The 19,923-nt window shown below is 46.2% G+C and overlaps 2 protein-coding genes across 4 annotated transcripts; both read right to left on the reverse strand.

Annotated features, from left to right (window-relative positions):
- Positions 1–408: 408 nt before the first annotated feature.
- On the reverse strand, positions 409–9,273 carry LOC118217068 (all-trans-retinol 13,14-reductase-like). The gene is made up of 11 exons (XM_035398856.1): positions 8,967–9,273; positions 8,147–8,329; positions 7,311–7,552; positions 6,242–6,443; positions 5,460–5,657; positions 4,693–4,812; positions 3,876–4,014; positions 1,951–2,060; positions 1,420–1,586; positions 887–1,046; positions 409–613 (listed from the first exon to the last, which is right to left on the reverse strand). Exons 1-11 carry the CDS (start codon positions 9,124–9,126, stop codon positions 468–470), a joined length of 1,827 nt encoding a protein of 608 aa, XP_035254747.1. The 5' UTR covers positions 9,127–9,273; the 3' UTR covers positions 409–467.
- Positions 9,274–9,773: 500 nt separating this feature from the next.
- LOC118217065 lies at positions 9,774–19,547 on the reverse strand. 3 transcript variants are annotated; one of them, XM_035398854.1, is made up of 9 exons: positions 19,419–19,547; positions 17,877–18,523; positions 17,123–17,322; positions 15,850–16,049; positions 15,172–15,271; positions 14,073–14,426; positions 12,836–12,992; positions 11,877–12,004; positions 9,774–11,480 (listed from the first exon to the last, which is right to left on the reverse strand). In XM_035398854.1, exons 2-9 carry the CDS (start codon positions 18,427–18,429, stop codon positions 11,121–11,123), a joined length of 2,052 nt encoding a protein of 683 aa, XP_035254745.1. In that variant the 5' UTR covers positions 18,430–18,523; positions 19,419–19,547; the 3' UTR covers positions 9,774–11,120. The 3 variants fall into 3 exon arrangements, with proteins under 3 accessions (XP_035254745.1, XP_035254742.1, XP_035254743.1); XM_035398851.1 differs by having other exon boundaries at positions 19,407–19,547; XM_035398852.1 differs by lacking the exon at positions 19,419–19,547 and adding an exon at positions 19,073–19,315.
- Between the last annotated feature and the right edge of the window lie 376 nt (positions 19,548–19,923).

Consider the following 19,923-nt stretch of genomic DNA (forward strand, 5'->3'; position numbering starts at 1 on the left):
GTATACAAAATATAAATATATATATAAATTTGAATCCAATTTATAACTTGTTTGCTCTCTTGTTATAGATTAAAGAAGGGCTGAATGTAATTAGTGCAGACCTGCCAACCTTAGGAAAATATTTTGAGTACCACAATAGTCAGTGTAACGCTTAGTTTGCATGCTTTCGCACCACTTCGCTTTGCACGCACACACAAGCCTTTCTTCATAATTCTAGTTTTGACTGTTAAAGTGATCAGGCAAAATTGTATAATTTGACCTGATTCTAAAATATCACTTGCACTGCACTGGGCTATATTATGAAATACTTTCAAGTCAAAAGTTTGAGCACACCTGCTTAAAACAATTGTTTCATGATTAATATTTCATTATATGGTATGTGTGCTTATACAAACCGATAACCATAAGTAAATTGCATTTACTTATTTAATAAAAATGGAAATAATTTATTTTTTAATTATTTCCAACTACAGGTTCTTCTTGTCATTGATGCTGTGGAGGCTCTTGGCCAGGGCGATGGTGTCGAGGTGCAAGTTCCGATGGAGGAGAGCCGAGCCGCAGATGAGGGCTCCAGCCAGCGCCCCCGCGAAACCGCACGTGAAGACGTCCTGACCTGCGCCAGGCACACGCACATGTGCACACACACACGCAGGAACACGCACAACACACACACACAAGGATGGGAGCATGTGTGACTAATTGCTCACGCGAAGGTGAGCTTTCAAACAATTCAAACGCACATTGGAAGGGACAACCTGGTATTTTCAGAAACTGTCTTCCGAAATTACATTAACCTTGCTGCTAAGAAGCTGACTGTTAGTTCTAGTGATCACTAGCTAGGAGACACACCTCACACTCACCTGACAGTTAGAGAACGCACACTCACCTGTAAGGTAGAGGTTCTTCAGCGGAGTCTGGGGCCGGATGGTGGCACTGGCAGCGGGGCTGAAGCGAACCGTGCTGTGGTCGCAGCCGTAGATTTCCCCGCGCGGAGCGCCGATGTAGTGCTGGTTCGTTATGGGAGTCCCGGCGTCGATGTACTCAATCTGGAAAAGAGCAGGAGGGGCATGGCATCGAGACTGGCTGGATTCATAGTGTCATTGAGTTACATTCAGTCTGGTCATATTCATAGTGCCATAAGGTTATATTCAGTCTGGTCAGATTCATAGTGCCATTAGGTTATATTCAGCCTGGTCAGATTCAGTGTCATATGGTTAGATTCAGTCTGGTCAGATTCATAGTGCCATTAGGTTATATTCAGTCTGGTCATATTCATAGTGCCATAAAGTTATATTCAGTCTGGTAGGATTCATAGTGTCATTAGGTTATATTCAGTCTGGTCAGTTTCATTTATAGTGGCATTAGGTTACATTCAGCCTGGTCAGACTCAGTACTGTAAGGTATTGGGGAATTTCTAACCCTGTCCTTTATGCAGGGGAAGATTTGGACCACCATGTCGACGACAGTGTTGATGAAGGCCTCCTTCAGCTGTTTGTAGTCCATGCCCCGGTTGGTCACCTTCCCGTCCTTCCACTCCTCAAACCACTCATAATTGGCGAAGGTGACCAGGCTCAGAGTGGACTTCCCTAGAGAAGAGAACAGCTTGTCACACTGTGGCTCATTCTACCCATCGTATCTCCGGTTTCGAACCGAAGGGTGAAAACACTGGCAGGGTCCGCAGCTTGCTTCTAAAATACTATTGGCACAGCTCAGGAAACACAAGAGAAACAAATTGGGCCAAGTCTTGCAGGGCCACAGGGTCTGCTGGTTTCAGCCCATCTGTTCTGTTTAGGTGTCTGATTGGGTAAAGGACACGCCTTGTATCCAAGACCTAATTGCTTTTCGAATTGAAAGTCTATTGCAGAGAACCGGCACACTGACCGTCCAGGACTTGTGTTTCACAGCCCTGTATTGGATGTAGTGATGGAGACATGGGTCTCATAGGTTCACCTGGCTGTCTTTCCTCCCACGTCGGGTCTTTGGCTGAGGGCGAAGCGACGAATAGCAAGGGTACCTTCTTGGCTGACTCCTCCCTGTTTCCATTCATATAGGTCTCTACCCTGTAATGGAGGAAGGCCTTAATGCTCTCAGCTCTGTGGGCGGGGCAGCCTTGCCGCTCAGGCCTGAAAACGCTTTTTTATATGAGCGCTCTGACATTATAGGGTTAAACAGCTTGCCAATCTGCAGGCCTGACTCCGCCCACAAAGCATATTTGTTAGACGCAACAAAGCATATTTGTTTTCTGCAGGTGTTGGGTTGTGCATGTTTGCGATTCGCCACTTTCCCTACATTTATTTTGGTGGCAGACTGAGGAGATTTTAAATCAGGGGTGGGCAATTCTGGTGTGCATGCAGGTTTTTGTTTCCGCCAGTTGCCCTTGGTAAATGAGCTGATTGACTGTGTAGACCAACACTGGTTCACGGGGGGCCCAGTGGAAATTCCCAGGAGGGGAAACCTCGAAACCGACAGGAATGGAGGCCCATATGGTCATGGGGGTGGCCCTTCCTCCGGGACTTAGAATACACAAAACTGTCTGTTTCCCAACAGCATGAAAACCAGAAACAGGTACGGCCCTTGTTGCCCACCTCTGTTTTAAATGATGCGTTTGTGTACGTTACAGAAAGCTGGCTGATGGCCGACACGCTTCACGTGTATTCTTTTTCCACGTGGAACATTACTCAATACCAGGGAACTGGAACTGGAATGGATACGTGCTGTCTGTGCAGCACTAACGCTGCATAAGGCTCTAGTAGGCCTGCACACCTTCCAGACTGCTGTTTCAGCAAGGTTTCGGACAACTGAGGGGTGTCCAGGGGGTCGTAGGTGCAAACAATCGATTGGACCCATCTCCTTATATCTGAATTGCTTTAATAAAATGCAACATGGTAAATGGCTTTCGGAATATACACTCACCGGCCACTTTTTTAGGTATACGTATGCTCTTCTGCATCTTATTTCTCAGTTATTTGAGGTACTGTTGCCTTTCTATCAGCTCGAACCAGTCTGGCCATTCTCCTCTGACCTCTGCCATCAACAAGGCATTTTTGCCCAGAGAACTGCCGCCCACTGGATATTTCCTCTTTTTCGGACCATTCTTTGTAAACCCTAGAGATGTTTGTGCATGAAAATCCCAGTAGATGAGCAGTTTCTGAAATACTCAAACCAGCCCGTCTGGCACCAACAACCATGCCACGTTCAAAGTCACTTAAATCACCTTTCTTCCCCTCTCTGATGCTTGGTTTGAACTTCAGCAGATCGTCTTGACCATTTCTACATGCCTAAATGCATTGAGTTGCTACCACGTGATTGGCTGATTAGAAATTTGCGTTAACGAACAGTTGAACCAGTGTACCTAATAAAATGGCCGATGAGTGTATATCAAGCACTGGGTGTGAACTGTGGAAGATTCTAGACTGTAGCAAACAAGCATTGTAAGTTGTGTTCTCCCATGCCTTCATTTTGTTTGTCTAATAGAAGGGAAGGCATTACTAATCCTGGAGTGTCAGAGATGTTTTTGTTCCATCTGAGCTTGATTTCAGAGAACGATGGATCATTAAGGGTGTGAGTCTTGATATTCAGAGCCTGAATGGTGTGAGTTCCTCCAGAACATGGTCATCTGCATTCATTAAGCCTAATAATGAACAGTTATGTGGTTATAGTTTTGCATGGAGCACAAATAAAGAATCTCTCTTCAGCTCCAAAACCAGGGTTGCCTACCCCTGTTTGAATGAATGAGTGTAAGGACAGGATTAATTCAAATAGACAAGGTAAATCACAAGATTTATGGGCTTTTCCAGATCAGGCCTGTAGTATTACAGAGCTGTGATGTAATGAGGGTGCGTTTCTGCTTTGGAGAGCTGAGAGGGTGTGCTTACGGTTCGTCCAGGTTGTTCTCGGAGAAGATCCAGTAGTTGTCAGCTTTCAGGTCCAGCTCCTCCTTGGTGCCATTCAGCCCGAGGAACATGCTCAGTCCCCCCAGTCCATTCTTCATCATACTCAACTGCGTCTGCACGGCTGCAAGGCCACAACAAGGCATAGCGTTACGCAGTGCAGCTTTACACAGCACAGCATTACACAGCACAGCGTTACACAGCTTAGTGTTACACATCACAGTGTTACACATTGCAGTTTTACACACCATAGGCTTACACAGCACAGCATTACACATGGCAACATTACATACCTTAGTGTTACACACCATAGCATTACACATCGCAGTGTTCCACACCATAGGCTTACACACCACAGTCTAACACACTGCAGCGTTACACACGGCAGTGTTACACACCACAGCGTTACACACCGTGCCGTTACACCTCAAAATGTTACATAGAGTGCGTAGACTTACCCAGGGTTAAAAACTACACCTCACAATGTTACACACATAGCATTAAATTGATTATAGCAGTTTCCAAATGTACTCTTTAGATGGAACTATAATCGAGAGACACAATAAATATCTAGCATAGATGACAAACACAACTTCAATGTTCATACAGATAATCTTGCTTGGAAATTTACAGGCATCCTTCCATTACTACCCTTACACCTCTAGATGCCATTTACCACTCTGCTATAAGACTCATTAATGGTGATAGACCTGACACACCCCATAGACATGGCAAGGCCATAACTGCTGCCCGTGGGCGTGGCGCTAGCTGCTGCCAGTTAGAATGCCGGGGGAGCACTTACCAGGAAGAGCCTGTAGTTCCTTAGGTAGCAGCTGCTGGTACGTGTTGAAGAACCCAGCGTTGGAGATGACCTTGGGGGCATGTACGTGCACTTCCTCCTGACCCTTCATCACACTTACGCCTGAAACCCAAGAGGAAAAAACAATTGTTTTTAAAAACTGCTGCCACTGAGTAAAACGTTATCTCCACAGCTACTTCCCCCATTTTAAGGGCTGAGGTCGCACCCTTTGTCCCATTTTTAAGGGAAAGTGCTCGCATATTGCATTATGATATACACAACACTTACCCAAAGAACACAAAAAGTGTGTGTGTTTATACGCACGGTGTATGTGTGTGTGTGTGTGTGTGCGAGAGAGAGGGAGAGAGAGTGAGCCTGATATGTGGCACGGCAGACAGCTAGAACTACCTCACCAGGCATCGAGGCTACAAGGCTAATTAATATATCCTCTCTGTCTCTGTCCCTCTGTGTGTGTGTGAGTGAGTGAGTGAGTGAAAGAGAAAGAGAGAGAAATTAGACTGCTCTAACCGTCACAGAGGGTAGAGCAGTCTCAGCATCTATTGTGCTGGGAAATGTCAAAATAAATCATCCCACATAATTACTCTGTAATGTTTTTAACAGAAAACAGCAAGACGCTGTCCTCTGGTATGACATACAGTAGCAAACGTTACTACGCCTGCGTAGGGAGTTTACGACCCCGGGACACCGTGGGGGACGGAGTGTCACGTCGCGGACAAACGAGCCCGTCGTGAACGATGCCGTCGCTTTACCGTACGCTTCTCCGGCCTCGTTGAACAGGATGCGGTTCACCGGAGCGCGGACCAGCACCGCCCCCCCAGCCTTCTCTATGGTGGGGATCATGTGGTAGGCGATCTCGCTGGCGCCCCCCTTGGGGTACCAGGCACCGTTCAGGTAGTGGCACACCAGGAGACTGTGCATGGAGAAGCTGGCATACTTCGGGATGGTTCCTGGAAAACACGCAACAATCGTCAGCATGAGACTGGAAACAGGGCAAATACCGTTACACACAGAGGGAGGCACAGAGGAGGACATGAGATATGGTGACTGGTATGGCTATTGCTATTTTTCTGAACTATTACTACTACTACTATTCCTATTTCAATTACTACCACTATTACTATTAATATTATGGTGACTGGTATGGCTATTGCTATTTTTCTGAACTATTACTACTACTACTATTCCCATTTCAATTACTACCACTATTACTATTAATATTATTATTACTATTACTACTAATATAATTACTATGCGTTTGCCAAGGAGATGGCTTTATCCATAGTGACTTTTTATTGCTAAAACTGGATTTCATTTTAGTTTTAGGCCTTGCTCAAGACCATAATGACAGCTGCACACCTGGGAATAGAACCAGCAACCTCTGTGTCAGTCCAATTCCCTAACCATCATAATACATGAGATTTAAATTTCTCATGACTTGCTTCTCAGCGTAATAACAAAACTTTAACATTACATTCCATTAGTGTCGCGTAGAGCAACACATAATGAGTGTGACTGAAACGTGACATCATACCATAAGTGTAACAGATGTAACAGAAGACTGCCCTCAGGTCCTGGTTGTCCGTCAGCTCGTTCACCACTTCAGTCAGACTGCGCGAGGCGTATCTGAAGAATGGAGAGAGCCGACTGGCCAGGCCAGTGTACACCAGGAAATTGGCCAGGGGAAATGGGAGGAGCTTCAGCAGTACCAGGAACCAAACACCACAGCTGATTTTCTGCAAAACACGCCCACCACAGACCCACCTGAGTCAGAGCTGCCATCACTGCTAACCATGCCATGCTGGCAATTAATATTAATTATGAATAAAAAGGAAGCAGGAGTTTTAGCAGTAGCAATTTCCATTCAGATGTCACTTGTACCCTCACACCATGCAAGGAATGACACTCGAGCTTGTGATCTTGATAATTCACCAGGCACCTCTTTACTGGCTTAAAAAAATGTGATCTGTGTAAACAAACATATTTTTATTGTAGCAATTAAATGTGAAATCAATCTTTATTAACAAACAACATCCATAACCAAATCACATCAAACATTTGTAAGAAACTGTGTTTGTATAGGCTGTATAACGTAAAAGCTGATGGCATTTGTTTTCATCTGTGCAATTGCAAGATGAGAAAATGTACATAGTTCTTGTAATGTTAAAAAATGCTTCTTAAAACCAATTTAACAGGTTTTCTGTCTGACAAAGTAGTCTTTTTTTAGAGCAGCTGTTCTGATCAGTGCTATCATTAAGCACAGCAGCTCTGGTCAGTATGATTTTGAGAGTAGATGTTCTGGTCAGTGAGGTTTTTAGAAGCGGCTGGTCTGGTCAATGGTATTTAATAGAGCCGCTGTTCTGGTCAATGGTATTTCTGAGATCAGCTGTACCGGTCAGCGGTATTTAATACAGCAGCTGTTCTGGACAGTGGTATTTCTGAGAGCAGCTGTACCGTTCAGCGGTATTTAAAAGAGCCGCTGTTCTGGTCAGTGGTATTTCTGACAGCAGCTGTGATGACAAGGAGTGCTTAAAGAGCGGCTGTTTTGATCGGCAGTGTTTAGAGGACAGCTGATCTGATCTGTGGCGTTTTGCAAGCAGTACCATGATGAGCTCCATGTACTTGTCGATGGCCTTCTCCTCCCCGGGAAAGCACCTCTTCAGCTCCTTCAGGAAGCGGTCCTGGCCGCTGCAGATGGGGTATACCCGTCTGTTCTCGGGGGGGCCCAGCACCACCTTGTCGAAGGGGTTTTCCAGGGGCACCCACTGCAGCTGCCCGTTGGTCAGCTGGTCAAGCATGCAGCGAAAAGGCGAGTGATCCAGCAAGTTCCCGACGTAGTGGATACCTGTAGACCAACAGGGGCCTCTGTCAGCACAGTGCACATACGAGTAAAGCGGAATCATAAAACAAATGGGGGTTCCAATGTAGTGGGAAAGTTCAAAAAGATTATTATTGGTCAGACAGGTGCAAAAAGAGTCCTAAAAATAAAGGGTCTTCAGTTTGCAAAGTGACTGCATCAACCGCTCCCCCTGTAGGTCTAGCCCTCTGTTCTAAGGTATATGATTGCGTTAGTAATTAAATGCAATCCTTGGCTGTCAGTGTGATGAGAGTTTTATCAACATATAACACAGGTTCTGGTGCCAAGGCTATTCATTTTCGCCGTAATTTTTCATAGCACATTCAATCGAACTTAGTATTCAAGAATCCTGTCTGTAAGTTATATGTGTATGCATGCAATAAACAATTCTAATAATAATGTTAAAATTAATTGAAATACAAGTTAAATCCCTGCAGGCCACATGGCGGAGACAAACTGGTGGCCCTAGCTATAGGCTACTGATTTAAAAAAAGTAGGCAGATGAATTGAAGATGTTAAAACAAGGGAAAGGGGATGGGAGGTGTTAAGTCAGTGTGGAAAGCACGGCCACAGCGGGCTCACCAACGTCAAACTCGAAGCCTTTCTCCGTGAAGGTGTGGCAGCAGCCACCGGCGCGGTCATGTTGCTCCAGGACCAGAACTCGTTTCCCAACCTTGGCGAGAAGCACCGCAAGCCCCAACCCACCGATCCCACTACCGATCACAATGGCATCCAGGTTCTCCGGCACCTTGCTGGCTAGAAATCCTGGAAATTAAGAGCGAGACTTCTTACTCATAGAGACCAGGGTATGCCGATTTTAAAACAGTGAGCATGGTGACGGTAAGCAAACAAACAGCGACCGCACACGCGCATGCATCCATGTGTGTGTGCATCCACACGCACACACCCTGACCTCTTCTTTGGTTACTCACATCTACCTTCGGTCATGACCTACGTCCATGCCAAATTTCAGCCTCTTGGGGCAAAAACTATGGCAGCTACGGGGTGGGACACTTTTTGTGGACCAACCGACCGACAGACAGAGCTAGAGCCGCGGTCGTAGCAAAAAACGCAACCTGAAATCGTTCGCTTCACCCAGTAGGAGCATACGCAGTTTCCTATCTCAGTTTGGTATTTGACATGATAGCTGCTGCACTTGAAAAAACCATAAATTGTAGTCGGCTGGGGAATATGCTGCAGAAAATCGGGTGCTAATTAACGTAGCTATAGAACCATCAACAGTGCCCTTTAAAATAGACCCTGTGTTAGAGCATAACTTCAACATCAAAATCTAAGATTAGATATTTTCTGCAATATATTCACTCTGCAGTAATGCTGTAAAATATTTTGCAAGCTACACTCGGGGCAACCGCGTTGATAGCCACTAGATTCAGAAACTCACCTTGCTTGAGAACTTTATTTTTTTCTTTCTTATCCGTGACCAGCGGTTTCACCGGCTCTCGAGTATCAACACCAAACGGATTAGGTCCTTTCTTTCTTGTGACATATTTGAACAGAAAAACAACTAAAGCCACAGAAATGATCGCCACGGAGATCCACATTGTTGCAGCAGTAGCTGACAGATGGTAGTGCTGATAGAAATAACTTCCGCCGTCTGCCGTAAACCCCACGTACCCCACCCCCTAGATGCAAGCTTCAGCCTTTGTGCCTGGACGCTAGCTGGGTGGTCATTTAATGGTTGTGTAAAGTCAGACCACACCCACAACTGCCGTGAGATGTCTACACTCCAGTGGCAAGCAGGCAGACCTTTCAACCAACCACATCTCCACCGAACGAGAAAATGTATTAAAAGAAGAATGTAACTCACAGAGGAAAGCAGACGATTATATTCCCAAGGTTACCAGAAGCAGGGAAGCTCAAAAGACTTAAGCTTGCTTAAACCGAAAAATATCAGGCTTTTATGAAATGAAGTTTAGCAGCAACATCTGTTAATTTGCTAGACGTCATTAAGCCCTCCACCCTACTAAATAGCCTTTATCTACAGCCTTAAGAAGGTATTCAGTTTTTCAACAATTTTTTATACAAACAAATTGTCCACGAAACTGCATTTGACACAGCATTTTCACTGAATCGTTTGAAATTATTCTCAAACCACATACAATATGCAAGGGATTAACACATTAAAATATGGCAACACAGATAGGGGGAAAACTATGTTCTTGAAAGTCAATTACTAAAGTTACTAGTCTCGGCTGAACAGTATGTCCCCATTTTATTGAGTTTTTTCCATTTATAAAAACAAAACCATCCATAGATAAATACAATGGGATTCATATCTAGAAATCCAAATCCACAAAAGGTTCCTCTAGACAATAGTTAAACTCTAGTACCTGTTCATACACAGAACTTTATAAATGTGTATTCATGGGTTCCCATCAGAATTTAGTCACTTATGACCAAAAATGAAAACTAAATATGACTAATATAATTTGAACAAACAGTAATTTATCATAGCTACACAACTAAATGCGCATTTAGCAGTTTTTTTCATTTATGTTTAACATATTGACAGCAACAGTATTATACTTTGCCAATGATTAATAAACAAATAAAATATTGCATTATAAAACTGCAGGTAGAACAACTGGAGTAGACATTCACAAAACCGACTAACAATGCTAGTTCAATAAATATGTAACTGTACCAAAAACAGTAAACCAAAATGTAATGGCTACAGTTGCAAGTAATATTTAACTACTGATTGTTATATTTAAAAAGAATAATAATTTAATGTACTTAAACAGTAACACTTTAGTTTTCATGGCTACGTTGCCAAATTAATAAATACATGTGGCAGTATATTTTGCTTGATGTCGTCAGTAATGTCGTTAGTAAGAAAACGTTGTAAGTTTAAGTCAAATAAAACCAAAATAAAATAAAATGTCCATTCAAGTTCAATGTAATTGGCACATTTTGATTCTTTAAAAAAACAACAAAATAAACCGCACATTGTTTGTATATGGATTCCATATAGTGCTATTGTTTGGTTTTGCTATTTTGTGCATAGTGTCCCTGCTGTTCCACAGAAGTTCAATAAATAAATGCCTCTGAGACATTACATGAAGTATCTGTAATACCACTGCTCAGTGACATCTTACTTTAACATACAGGATCAAATAATGAACCAAGGCGAGGCCTAACACTCCAGAGCATCACAGAACTGACTTTCAGTTACTAAATGACCAAACCCAATCATTTCTGTACCAGTTAAAATTACCAGGCTTATTTAAAAAACAAAAAACAAAAAGAAAAACAAACAAACCAGGGTTTCACTTCAAGGTATCCTAAAGGCCTATCTAGACTAGCAAACAGTGGAAAACTCTGCAGCTTACTGCATTACACTGACAGAAAACCTTGCAGAATATATTAAGTCATTATTCTCAAGTGCCTACAATACACTCAATGTTACAAAACATCCTCCAGCAACATGATTCGGAAGGAAGAGGCAAAGAAAGGCGACAAGAGGTGGGGTTGGGGGGTGGGGGGGACTGGTAAGTCACGAGGGGCGGGGTCAAGTCGCGCTGGCGGCTTTCTGTCAGGAAAGAGCGTGCAGCCTAGACACCAGTTCCAGCACTTTGGACCTCTTGCCACCGGGGGCACTGTGGGGCTTCTCCAGACCGTACAGGTGCTCCAGGAAGCCGTAGAGCGAGCCGAGCTGCATGGGGTAGCCCAGGCCGAAGACCCGCAGGAACTTGAAGAGCTTGTCCACGGCGGCGACCAGGCTGCCCTCCAGCAGGGGCAGGGCCACGCGCTCGGCGGGGGCCAGGATGTACAGCTGCCGGCCGGGCGTGTCCAGGGGCCCCATGCTCAGGATGTAGGGCTTGGCCTGGTCCCTCGGGGCGGGGCCCGCCGGGGGCCCCGGGTCGCAGAACAGCGACGACACCTTGGTGTCCATCTTTTTGGGGTGAAGTGACAGATCAACGAGGAGAGCAAAGGCAAACTTCCATTTTAACATTCCTGCTGATGATCCTGTATGTTTCTTACTCAGTTTACTAGCAGACAGCAATCATTTACCATACATCAGCAAGAGTGTGAACTTTAACTTATTCATCTGGAAATACTGTTTTTCCACACATTTGATACTCTGGAGCCACTAGTATTTTGATTCATTGCTGAATATTCCCTATTCCCAACTATCAGCTAATAAAAAGTTGAAAAGCTCTTGATGCACATGCTTAAATCCAGTCTCTGGTTCAGCTCTATGTAGTGGTTCGATACTGGAAACAGTGAATACTTTAAAATCCCATCCCAGCAGATGATAAAATGATTAGCGGGAGCCATGCGAACTTACTGGGACGATATCCACCAGGTAGCGGATAGCGTGTTTGATGCTGCACTTGGTGGGAAGGGACGCCCGGCCAGTGTTGGTGGGAGGCAGTAAGTGGATCAGCACCTTCAGCATGGTCAGGGTACACGCGTCTGCGGAGGCAGCACAGACATGCTAATGCTAACACTATCAGACTACAGAGAGTCCACACAGTCATGCTAATGCTAACACAATCAGGCCACAGAGAGTCCACACAGTCATGCTTATGCTAACACAATCAGGCCACAGAGAGTCCACACAGACATGCTAATGCTAACACTATCAGACTACATAGAGACAACACTGACATGCTTATGCTAACACAATCAGACTACATAGAGACAACACTGACATGCTTATGCTAACACAATCAGGCCACAGAGAGTCCACACAGTCATGCTTATGCTAACACAATCAGGCCACAGAGAGTCCACACAGTCATGCTAATGCTAACACAATCAGGCCACAGAGAGTCCACACAGTCATGCTAATGCTAACACAATCAGGCCACAGAGAGTCCACACAGTCATGCTAATGCTAACACAATCAGGCCACAGAGAGTCCACACAGTCATGCTAATGCTAACACAATCAGGCCACAGAGAGTCCACACAGTCATGCTAATGCTAACACAATCAGGCCACAGAGAGTCCACACAGTCATGCTAATGCTAACACAATCAGGCCACAGAGAGTCCACACAGTCATGCTAATGCTAACACAATCAGGCCACAGAGAGTCCACACAGTCATGCTAATGCTAACACAATCAGGCCACAGAGAGTCCACACAGTCATGCTAATGTTATCGGGCTCCACCCACCACCTGTAAGCATGAGATGACGTAATGGCATGCGGAAAAAAAAAAAAAACGGCAATCATTTCCTCCCGAGGTTTTTTTTTTTTTTGATCAGCGATCTCATTCTCCCCCAAACGTTTCGCCCTCACCTTCCTGCTGAGAGGCGGCCTGCTGCAGCAGAGCCGCGATCTCCGGGTGCTTCTCCCGCTCGGCGATCTGGCGCACCTTGGGGAGCACGCACGCCGACCACTGCGTCAGGAAGGTGTCCCCCTTCCCCGGGAACATCTTCTCGAACTCCAGGTCGATCTGGACGCAGAAACAGAATGCCACTTCTCCAAACATGCGCTGAAGCAAACACAGCCGTCAGGATTTCACCCCTCAAAACCGTTTTCCCCATATATGAGAGATAAGCCTCAGGGGCTCCAGGTTTAAAAATAGCGGGGTGGAGACGTGAGGAATTCAACAAATACATTCAGAAATATCCGCGCTCAAAGTTTTCTTTGTTAAAACAATGCTGAAAGATCCAAGCATTTTGGCACATCGTCTTCTTCAGTGCAATGCTGTTGTACACTGCCAGCAGTCTTAGATACTCAACTCTACAGGTACACCACAGGTGTACAAAAAAATGAGACGGAAACTACCAATCAAAGCCTCGGTCAAAAAATCGAAAAAAAAACGTGCATTTTAAATAGAGTGGATAGGGCAACATGCCTAAATATTTCTTTCAGCCTCATCTTAACTAAAAATTTTGAGTGTGGATCTTTCATTAATGTATTTACTAAATACTTTCAACTTAAATATGCAATTAAATACTATTTCCTTAAAAAGGTAAACATTCAAATGAATTTGAAAATATTCTATTTCCATACAATTACATCAACACCTCAATCAGTATGCAGACATTTAGCAAGATGTCTACAAGAGGGCCACCACTGACGGTAAATAAGTCAAGTATCATTAACACAAGCGCTTTCCAAACATTACTTGGTTGACACTCAGGAGAGATAGATCTCCAGACTGATGGCTGGTACAGCGGTATTGGCCAGGATGTTGCAGTTTTAGCATTGGTTGGCTGTTTGTAAACAATCAGCTACTACAGAGGATGAGGAAAAAACATTTTGGAAGGTGAGGGATGTGTTCAGCAAGAAAAACGTTTGAAAGAGCACAACCTTCAGTATTGTGCCTTTTTATACTTTCAATCCCTAATTATTCCATCTGAATGAAAACTGGTTTGTGGTTAAATTGTAAAATGTGTCCCTAATCTTGACCAACGGAATATAGGAATACAGTTTTTTTGCAAAACTTTCAGTAAATATCCCTTTTTTTTTTTTTTTTAATTAATTTTTGCACACCCCTGGCCCCGGTGTCCATGGAGACGGCTCTCACCGTGGAGGGCACGTCCAGGAAGCGCGGGTACTCGGCGAGCACGGCGTTGACGCTGGGCCGCTTGCTGCTCATCCACTTCCTGCGGGCGGCGAAGGTGCGCTCCATGCCGCTGCGGATGGTGGGCAGGTTCTTGCTGAGGGGGCGCGTCTTCTTCAGGAGCGACACCCACTTGCGCGTCTCCTCCGCCCCTTGCCCCTCCCCCGGCCCCGCCCGGGCCTTGGGCTCGGCCAGGCCCAGCTCCGCCCGCCTCCGCTTCAGCACGTACTTCTTCTTGTCGGCCTCCAGCGTCCGCCGGAAGTTCCGCAGCCGCGTCTCGATGTAGCCCGTCCGCGACATGGGGTCATACAGGTGCTCCTGCAGAGGGTCAAGGGTCAAAGGTCAAAGGCTGCAGCGCCCGAGAGCTCAGGACTCGGAGGACTCTGTCGGATCAGCGGATAACCCCTTTGCTGTGTTCTGCTGGGTCTCAAGTGCTCGTCGGGTCTGTAACTAAGACGAAAAGACTGCATCATCTGTGGCCACATCAATGTCTGCCCTCTCATTGCACTTCTTGAATCAGCCAGGACCGCTGGTTTGAATTACCGGTTGAAACCTGGGACACAGTACCTCGCAACTAGGATTGGCCGCAGCTTGCGTATGCTTTTTTGTTTTGACTAAAGTAATGGAAACGACATCGCGTATGACCCGCCTTCGGAAAGCAGTGTCCGTTCGGTTTGGTAAGGGGCACTCCCGATCTGGGATCATTTTTATCACTTAAATCCCCCTCTTTCATGCCAAACATGTATATCTTGTGCCACTTTCATGTTACATGTACCTCCTGTGCCACTTACATGTTACATGCTCCTCCATCCAGCATTTATATTGTACTTTGTATCTTGATGTTTTAGCTTGTCATGACTCCTAGTTTGGTCAGAGAGTAATGTTTACTGTGTGAACTGGACTTAATGTGTTCATGGCTATGGATAACTGTTACACACTGAGTATATTATCTTATCGGACCTGTTCTTTATAGTTGCTCCAATGACCTTCGGTGTGCACTTATCAGGCAGACTTGATAAAAGCGTCCGCCTGATAAATGTGACGTAACGTAAGGGTCACTCACGATGCCGTCGATCCCAGCCGAAGGCACGCACAGCCGGAGGGCGGGGAACAGCTTGACGATGTGCTCGGCCAGCATGGTCTTCTGGGCAGACGTGGGATAGCTGGCGGGACGGGGAGAGTTTCGTCTGACCAAACCGTTTTACCGCAAGGCCGTTTTGCAGGGCCGAGAAGCCCGCCCCGTGGCTTCTGGATCCAGCGATTCTTTTTTCATTTACAGATAGTCCACGAGTGTTTTTACGTTAAGACTGCATTTTTACCAAGCAAAGCGAGGCCAGCACTGGCAAAACAGCCTCTTGAAAGAGGTCCAATATTTTTGAATCGCAAAATGGTCAACTGCGCTGTGCGCAATGAAATTTTGTCTGCAATTACCATAAATGGATTCGACTGACAACAAGGTACCGGGTGACCATTTTAAAATGGCGGCTTCACCTGAGATTTGAGCTTTAAGCTTTCAATACTTGTGCGTGGAATATGGAGATTGGTTCCTCCGGTAAACAAGAATCAATCTCCTCACTGGCTCTTCCTTAAAAAGCACAAACGTTTTAAAAAGAACGAAACGTTTCGCGAATGTTGGCCTTTCTGTATTCGCTTTGGGGACGCGCAGTTGACAGGCATGGCGTATGGGGTGTGACATGCGGACGGACGGGTGGGGTGTCTGGGGAAGGGGGCGGGCTCTTACAATCCGAACTCCTCCATGATGAAGGACACGGCGAACTTGATGAGCTTGCGGCGGGAGAGCTCGCAGAGGCAGCCGTCGCGCTCGTATTCGCGGATCACCTCGGGGCACAGGCGCTCCAGCCACAGCCTCAGCTCCTCCACGTAGTCCTTGGGCCCGAACTCCACCTGGGGGCCCGCCTCGCCCGAGTCCCCGCCCGGGGGCTGCAGAGAGGAGGGGGGGGGGAGAGGGACACCGTCAGGATCGCCATGCCCCTCGCTCATGCTCACGCTTCCGCGGCTAATGGCTAGGGCCGAACGCAATACCGATCATTCGCTACCTTGTGGCGCACTGCCTCTTCTCGCCTTTAATTATACGGTGGCACGGTAGTGAACATCCAGACTTCGGAGGCCAAACTTCAGAGGATACGTGAAATGCATCTGGGAAGATTACCATCCATCCAACCATTATCTATACCCGCTTATTCCTGGCAAGAGGCAGGAACACACCCTGGGAAGGTCGCCAGTCTATCGCAGGGCACAAAATTACTGCTGATATCTATTGTTGGGGTGTTGATAAGACAGTCAATCAGCAGCAAGTCCTTGCGGCTTGTGTGTGATTGGCAAAAAACAGCACATGATCACACAGAAGTTGTACGACTTTGCTGCTGATTGGCTGCCTTATCAAATCCCAATAGATATCAGTGGTGGCGTTTTTTTTCCCCAGAAGCATTTCATATGACTTGTGAAGTCTGGATGCTTACTACTGCATCAGGTATAATTAAATAGAAAAACAAGATGAAAAAAAAAAACAATACACCACATGCTGGTGATGATCATTATTGAATTTGATAATTATTGTTGAGGTATTTCACGCAGCCTTACTAATTACACTGAGCAACTCTATCCACCTCACACCTCATTTCTGTTTCCATGACTACCCGCACTGTATGACTCCATCCAAACCTCTCTAAGCACATCCTGCAAAAACAGAGATGAAACAGGGGTGGGTCTGTTTCAGGTTTCAAACCACGCCCCTGGCGGACTCCTCCAAACAACAGGACATGCGATTGGCCCATTCAGCTAAAGACCAAGGTCTCCAGCCAATAGAACTGATGCTACCGCTTCACAAGAAGTGACTTCACAGCTTCCCCCAGGCGTTTGCGCGCCAACTCGTGATCTCCTCTTCAGAGGCACTAGGTCTGGTGGAGGCATTTGCATGACCACAACTACAAAAAAAAACTACAAACATGGTAGCCCCTACGTGATGTCACCTCCAGCCGCCGCGCCCGACCAACCTCGTAGGAGAGGGGGACGGCCGAGGCGTCCTCGGCCGCGGAGGAGGCCTGCGCCTCGGGCAGCTCCTTCTTCACCTCGGCGGGGCTGAAGCGGGGCAGCTGGTCCTCGGGCTCGGCGGCGTCCAGCTCGGACATCTCCTCCTCCAGCGGCACGGTGATGATGCGCAGGTCCCGCCCGTGCAGCAGGTACTCGTCCGCATCTGCCCGCGGGGAGAGAGACCAGAGGTTGCAGGTTCCATTCCCGTGTAGGACACTGCCCTCGTACCCCCCAGCTAGGTACATAACCCGCATTGCTTCAGTATGTATCCAGCTGTATAGACGGATGCTATGTAAAAAATGCTAAAAAGTAGCGCAAGCAGGATGAGAGTGTCTGCTAAATGCCTGTTATGTAATGTAACACACTGAGACACGTGGCGTATAATGTGTTAGCAAATGACTGCGCTTACGCACTATAAATACTCCTATCAGGGATGTCACCGTCCTGATTTTCCCTGAATAATCAGGGGAAAATTGATTTCTGATGATAATTTTTCAGGCCTTGATCATCTCAACCCAAGTCAAAGGACTTGGGTATGTTAGAAGCACACATATCAAGAGCCTCTGCATTCTTTGACAGCTGATAGTAGGACTGGATCTATAGCGATAAATCCAAGCAGGACAAATCGTATCGCTGCCTGTATTATAACTCCCCCATTATACAGTATCACTGCTCCTCCCATTCACAAACACGGAACCCAAAAGGGGCGGGGCTTACAGTGCGCGGTCCCACCCTCGTCTATGAGGGATATGCCCTCGCTGTGCTCCGCTTTGTACACCCTGTTCATCAGCTCCCAGTCCGTGGGCAGCCCCATGTCGTGGCCCTCCTCAAAGTCCTCCACGCCAGGCCCCCCGGAGACCATGTCGAAGGGGTCGGGAAAGCCCGCGCAGTCGCCCTGCTCCACCAGCACGGGGGGCTCGGGCACGTCGCCGTTGTTCAGGAGCTTCTGAGAGCCGCCGCCATTCCGGCTCAGCGGGCCCTTGACGGTCCTCTTGCTGAGCCCCGCGTCCATCTCGCCAATCCCGGCCCCGGCCCCGGCCCCACCCCCGCCCGGCTGCACCCTCCAGTCGCCCCCGCTGGCCTCCAGACGCAGCTTCAGGCTCGGGACGTCCTGGGCCTTCTCGGGCCCGGCCCCCTGGAGCTCGCCGAGCTGACCCCCCAGCAGGCGGACCGTCTCGCACAGGACCGTCTCCACGGCGGTGCGTACGGCCTCCTCGATGGCCCCGCCCAGCTGCGCCCGCAGGAAGCTCACGGACAGGTGGATGTCCATCTCAAGCTCGCCTGATCCTCCGCTTGCCAGCGTGACCCCTGGTCCTGCTCTTGTTGTGACCCCCAACCCCACAGACTCAAGACAGTGGAGAGTCCTGTAACACAACACAGCACAGAACAACACTACTTATTCCTTTAGCACCCTTCAAACAATGACCTTTTCACACAGCATACATCAGTCACAGGAGTTTCTGAAGAGTATTCCCAAACGATCTAATTTTACATGCTTGCATCAAAATGCAAGTTTGCAATACAGTTGCAATTAATTAATTTCCATGACACGGGATTAACTGTGCAAATATGATTTCCAATGATGCAGTAATACTTTTCAATGGTCACGCCAATAACCAAACTGACAGAGCAGCATCTGAGATTCGAATACAAAGAAACAGTACATTCGACTTAGATCAAACAACATGGGCCATCTGCCAACACAATTAAGCGGAAATGAAACCGCTAGTGATCTAGTTAGCTGAACAGACATTTTAATACCTGGCTAAAATTTCATTTAAAAAATGTAACATCTGGCTAACGTTATCAATGAAGTATCAAAGAATTTGGCAATTAGCACGACAAAGCCACACTTAACGTTAATGAACGCAAGTCAACGTTAGCTAGCCAACCAAATCTAGCAAGCCCCTTACTTCTCAAACAGAACCGTTTTACGTCTGTGGTTTGTTTGTTGACAAATGAAGTTAGCTCAGACTGGACAAATTTTTTTCAAGAATGGCAGTGCTTGGTTCTGAAAGACTCCAACAGTCAACAAAAGCCTGAGTGGGTTGTTTAGCTGGCTATGTAAGCTAACGCTAGAGAAACGACTGACAACTACTAGACAGGCAGCTAGCAGGCTGGCAAACAGCCGACAAGACGCCAGGCTTAGCTAAGTTAACAAGCAATATCAGCTAGGCGGCAGTATGCTAGCCACAAGCTACTTTGTTTACATATGAACACACAATAAATTTAGTACATTTTCCGTACCTGGTAATCTACCTTGAAACGGAGCAACGCCGAATGTCCAGAATAATGTTAGCATTAATAGATTTATGGAAAATAACGGAGGGGTTTCAATGTATAAAATCGCTGTTTCTTTACACAAACGTCCCATGAATATGGCGTCACATTGAGTCATCACCAAACGCGGAAAGAAGCTCCAACCGCAAAAATAAAAAATAAAAAACCAACTTTAGAAGTTTCGACAATATAGAACGAACAAGTTAGAATTTTTTGGAGAAAACGAACATGAACGTCTGAATCGCATTGGTATCCTTCCCAATAAATACTGTGTGGACTAAAATGAAGCAAATTACCCCCATAATTTAACCAATTTAGAACCATTACAGAACCAAATTAGGTGCATAACGTCATTTGTATGCAAATGTATTTTAAAGCATGTTTGTTCTTCTTTATCTTTAGTTTTTCTTGATATTGACAAGTTTAACAGATCCTGTGAATTGGGCACAAGCTATTATTATTATTATTATTATTATTATTATTA

This window comes from Anguilla anguilla, chromosome 17 (genome assembly GCF_013347855.1).
Source record: "Anguilla anguilla isolate fAngAng1 chromosome 17, fAngAng1.pri, whole genome shotgun sequence".
NCBI classification, from domain to species: domain Eukaryota; kingdom Metazoa; phylum Chordata; class Actinopteri; order Anguilliformes; family Anguillidae; genus Anguilla; species Anguilla anguilla.

Excerpts from the sequence above, each read along its gene's own strand:
- LOC118217068 (XM_035398856.1), bottom strand. The coding sequence starts at position 9,126 with ATGTGGATCTCCGTGGCGATCATTTCTGTGGCTTTAGTTGTTTTTCTG. Across the intron at positions 7,553-8,146 it reads AGGCTTCGAGTTTGACGTTG|GTATCCACTACGTCGGGAAC; the intron begins GTGAGCCCGCTG and ends GTTGGTCTACAG. Across the intron at positions 4,015-4,692 it reads GGAACTACAGGCTCTTCCTG|CCGTGCAGACGCAGTTGAGT; the intron begins GTAAGTGCTCCC and ends GTGGCCTTGCAG.
- LOC118217065 (XM_035398854.1), bottom strand. The coding sequence starts at position 18,429 with ATGGACATCCACCTGTCCGTGAGCTTCCTGCGGGCGCAGCTGGGCGGG. Across the intron at positions 14,427-15,171 it reads CGGCTGGGATCGACGGCATC|GAGCACCTGTATGACCCCAT; the intron begins GTGAGTGACCCT and ends GACCCTCTGCAG. Across the intron at positions 12,005-12,835 it reads GGCCGCCTCTCAGCAGGAAG|ACGCGTGTACCCTGACCATG; the intron begins GTGAGGGCGAAA and ends CTGCCTCCGCAG.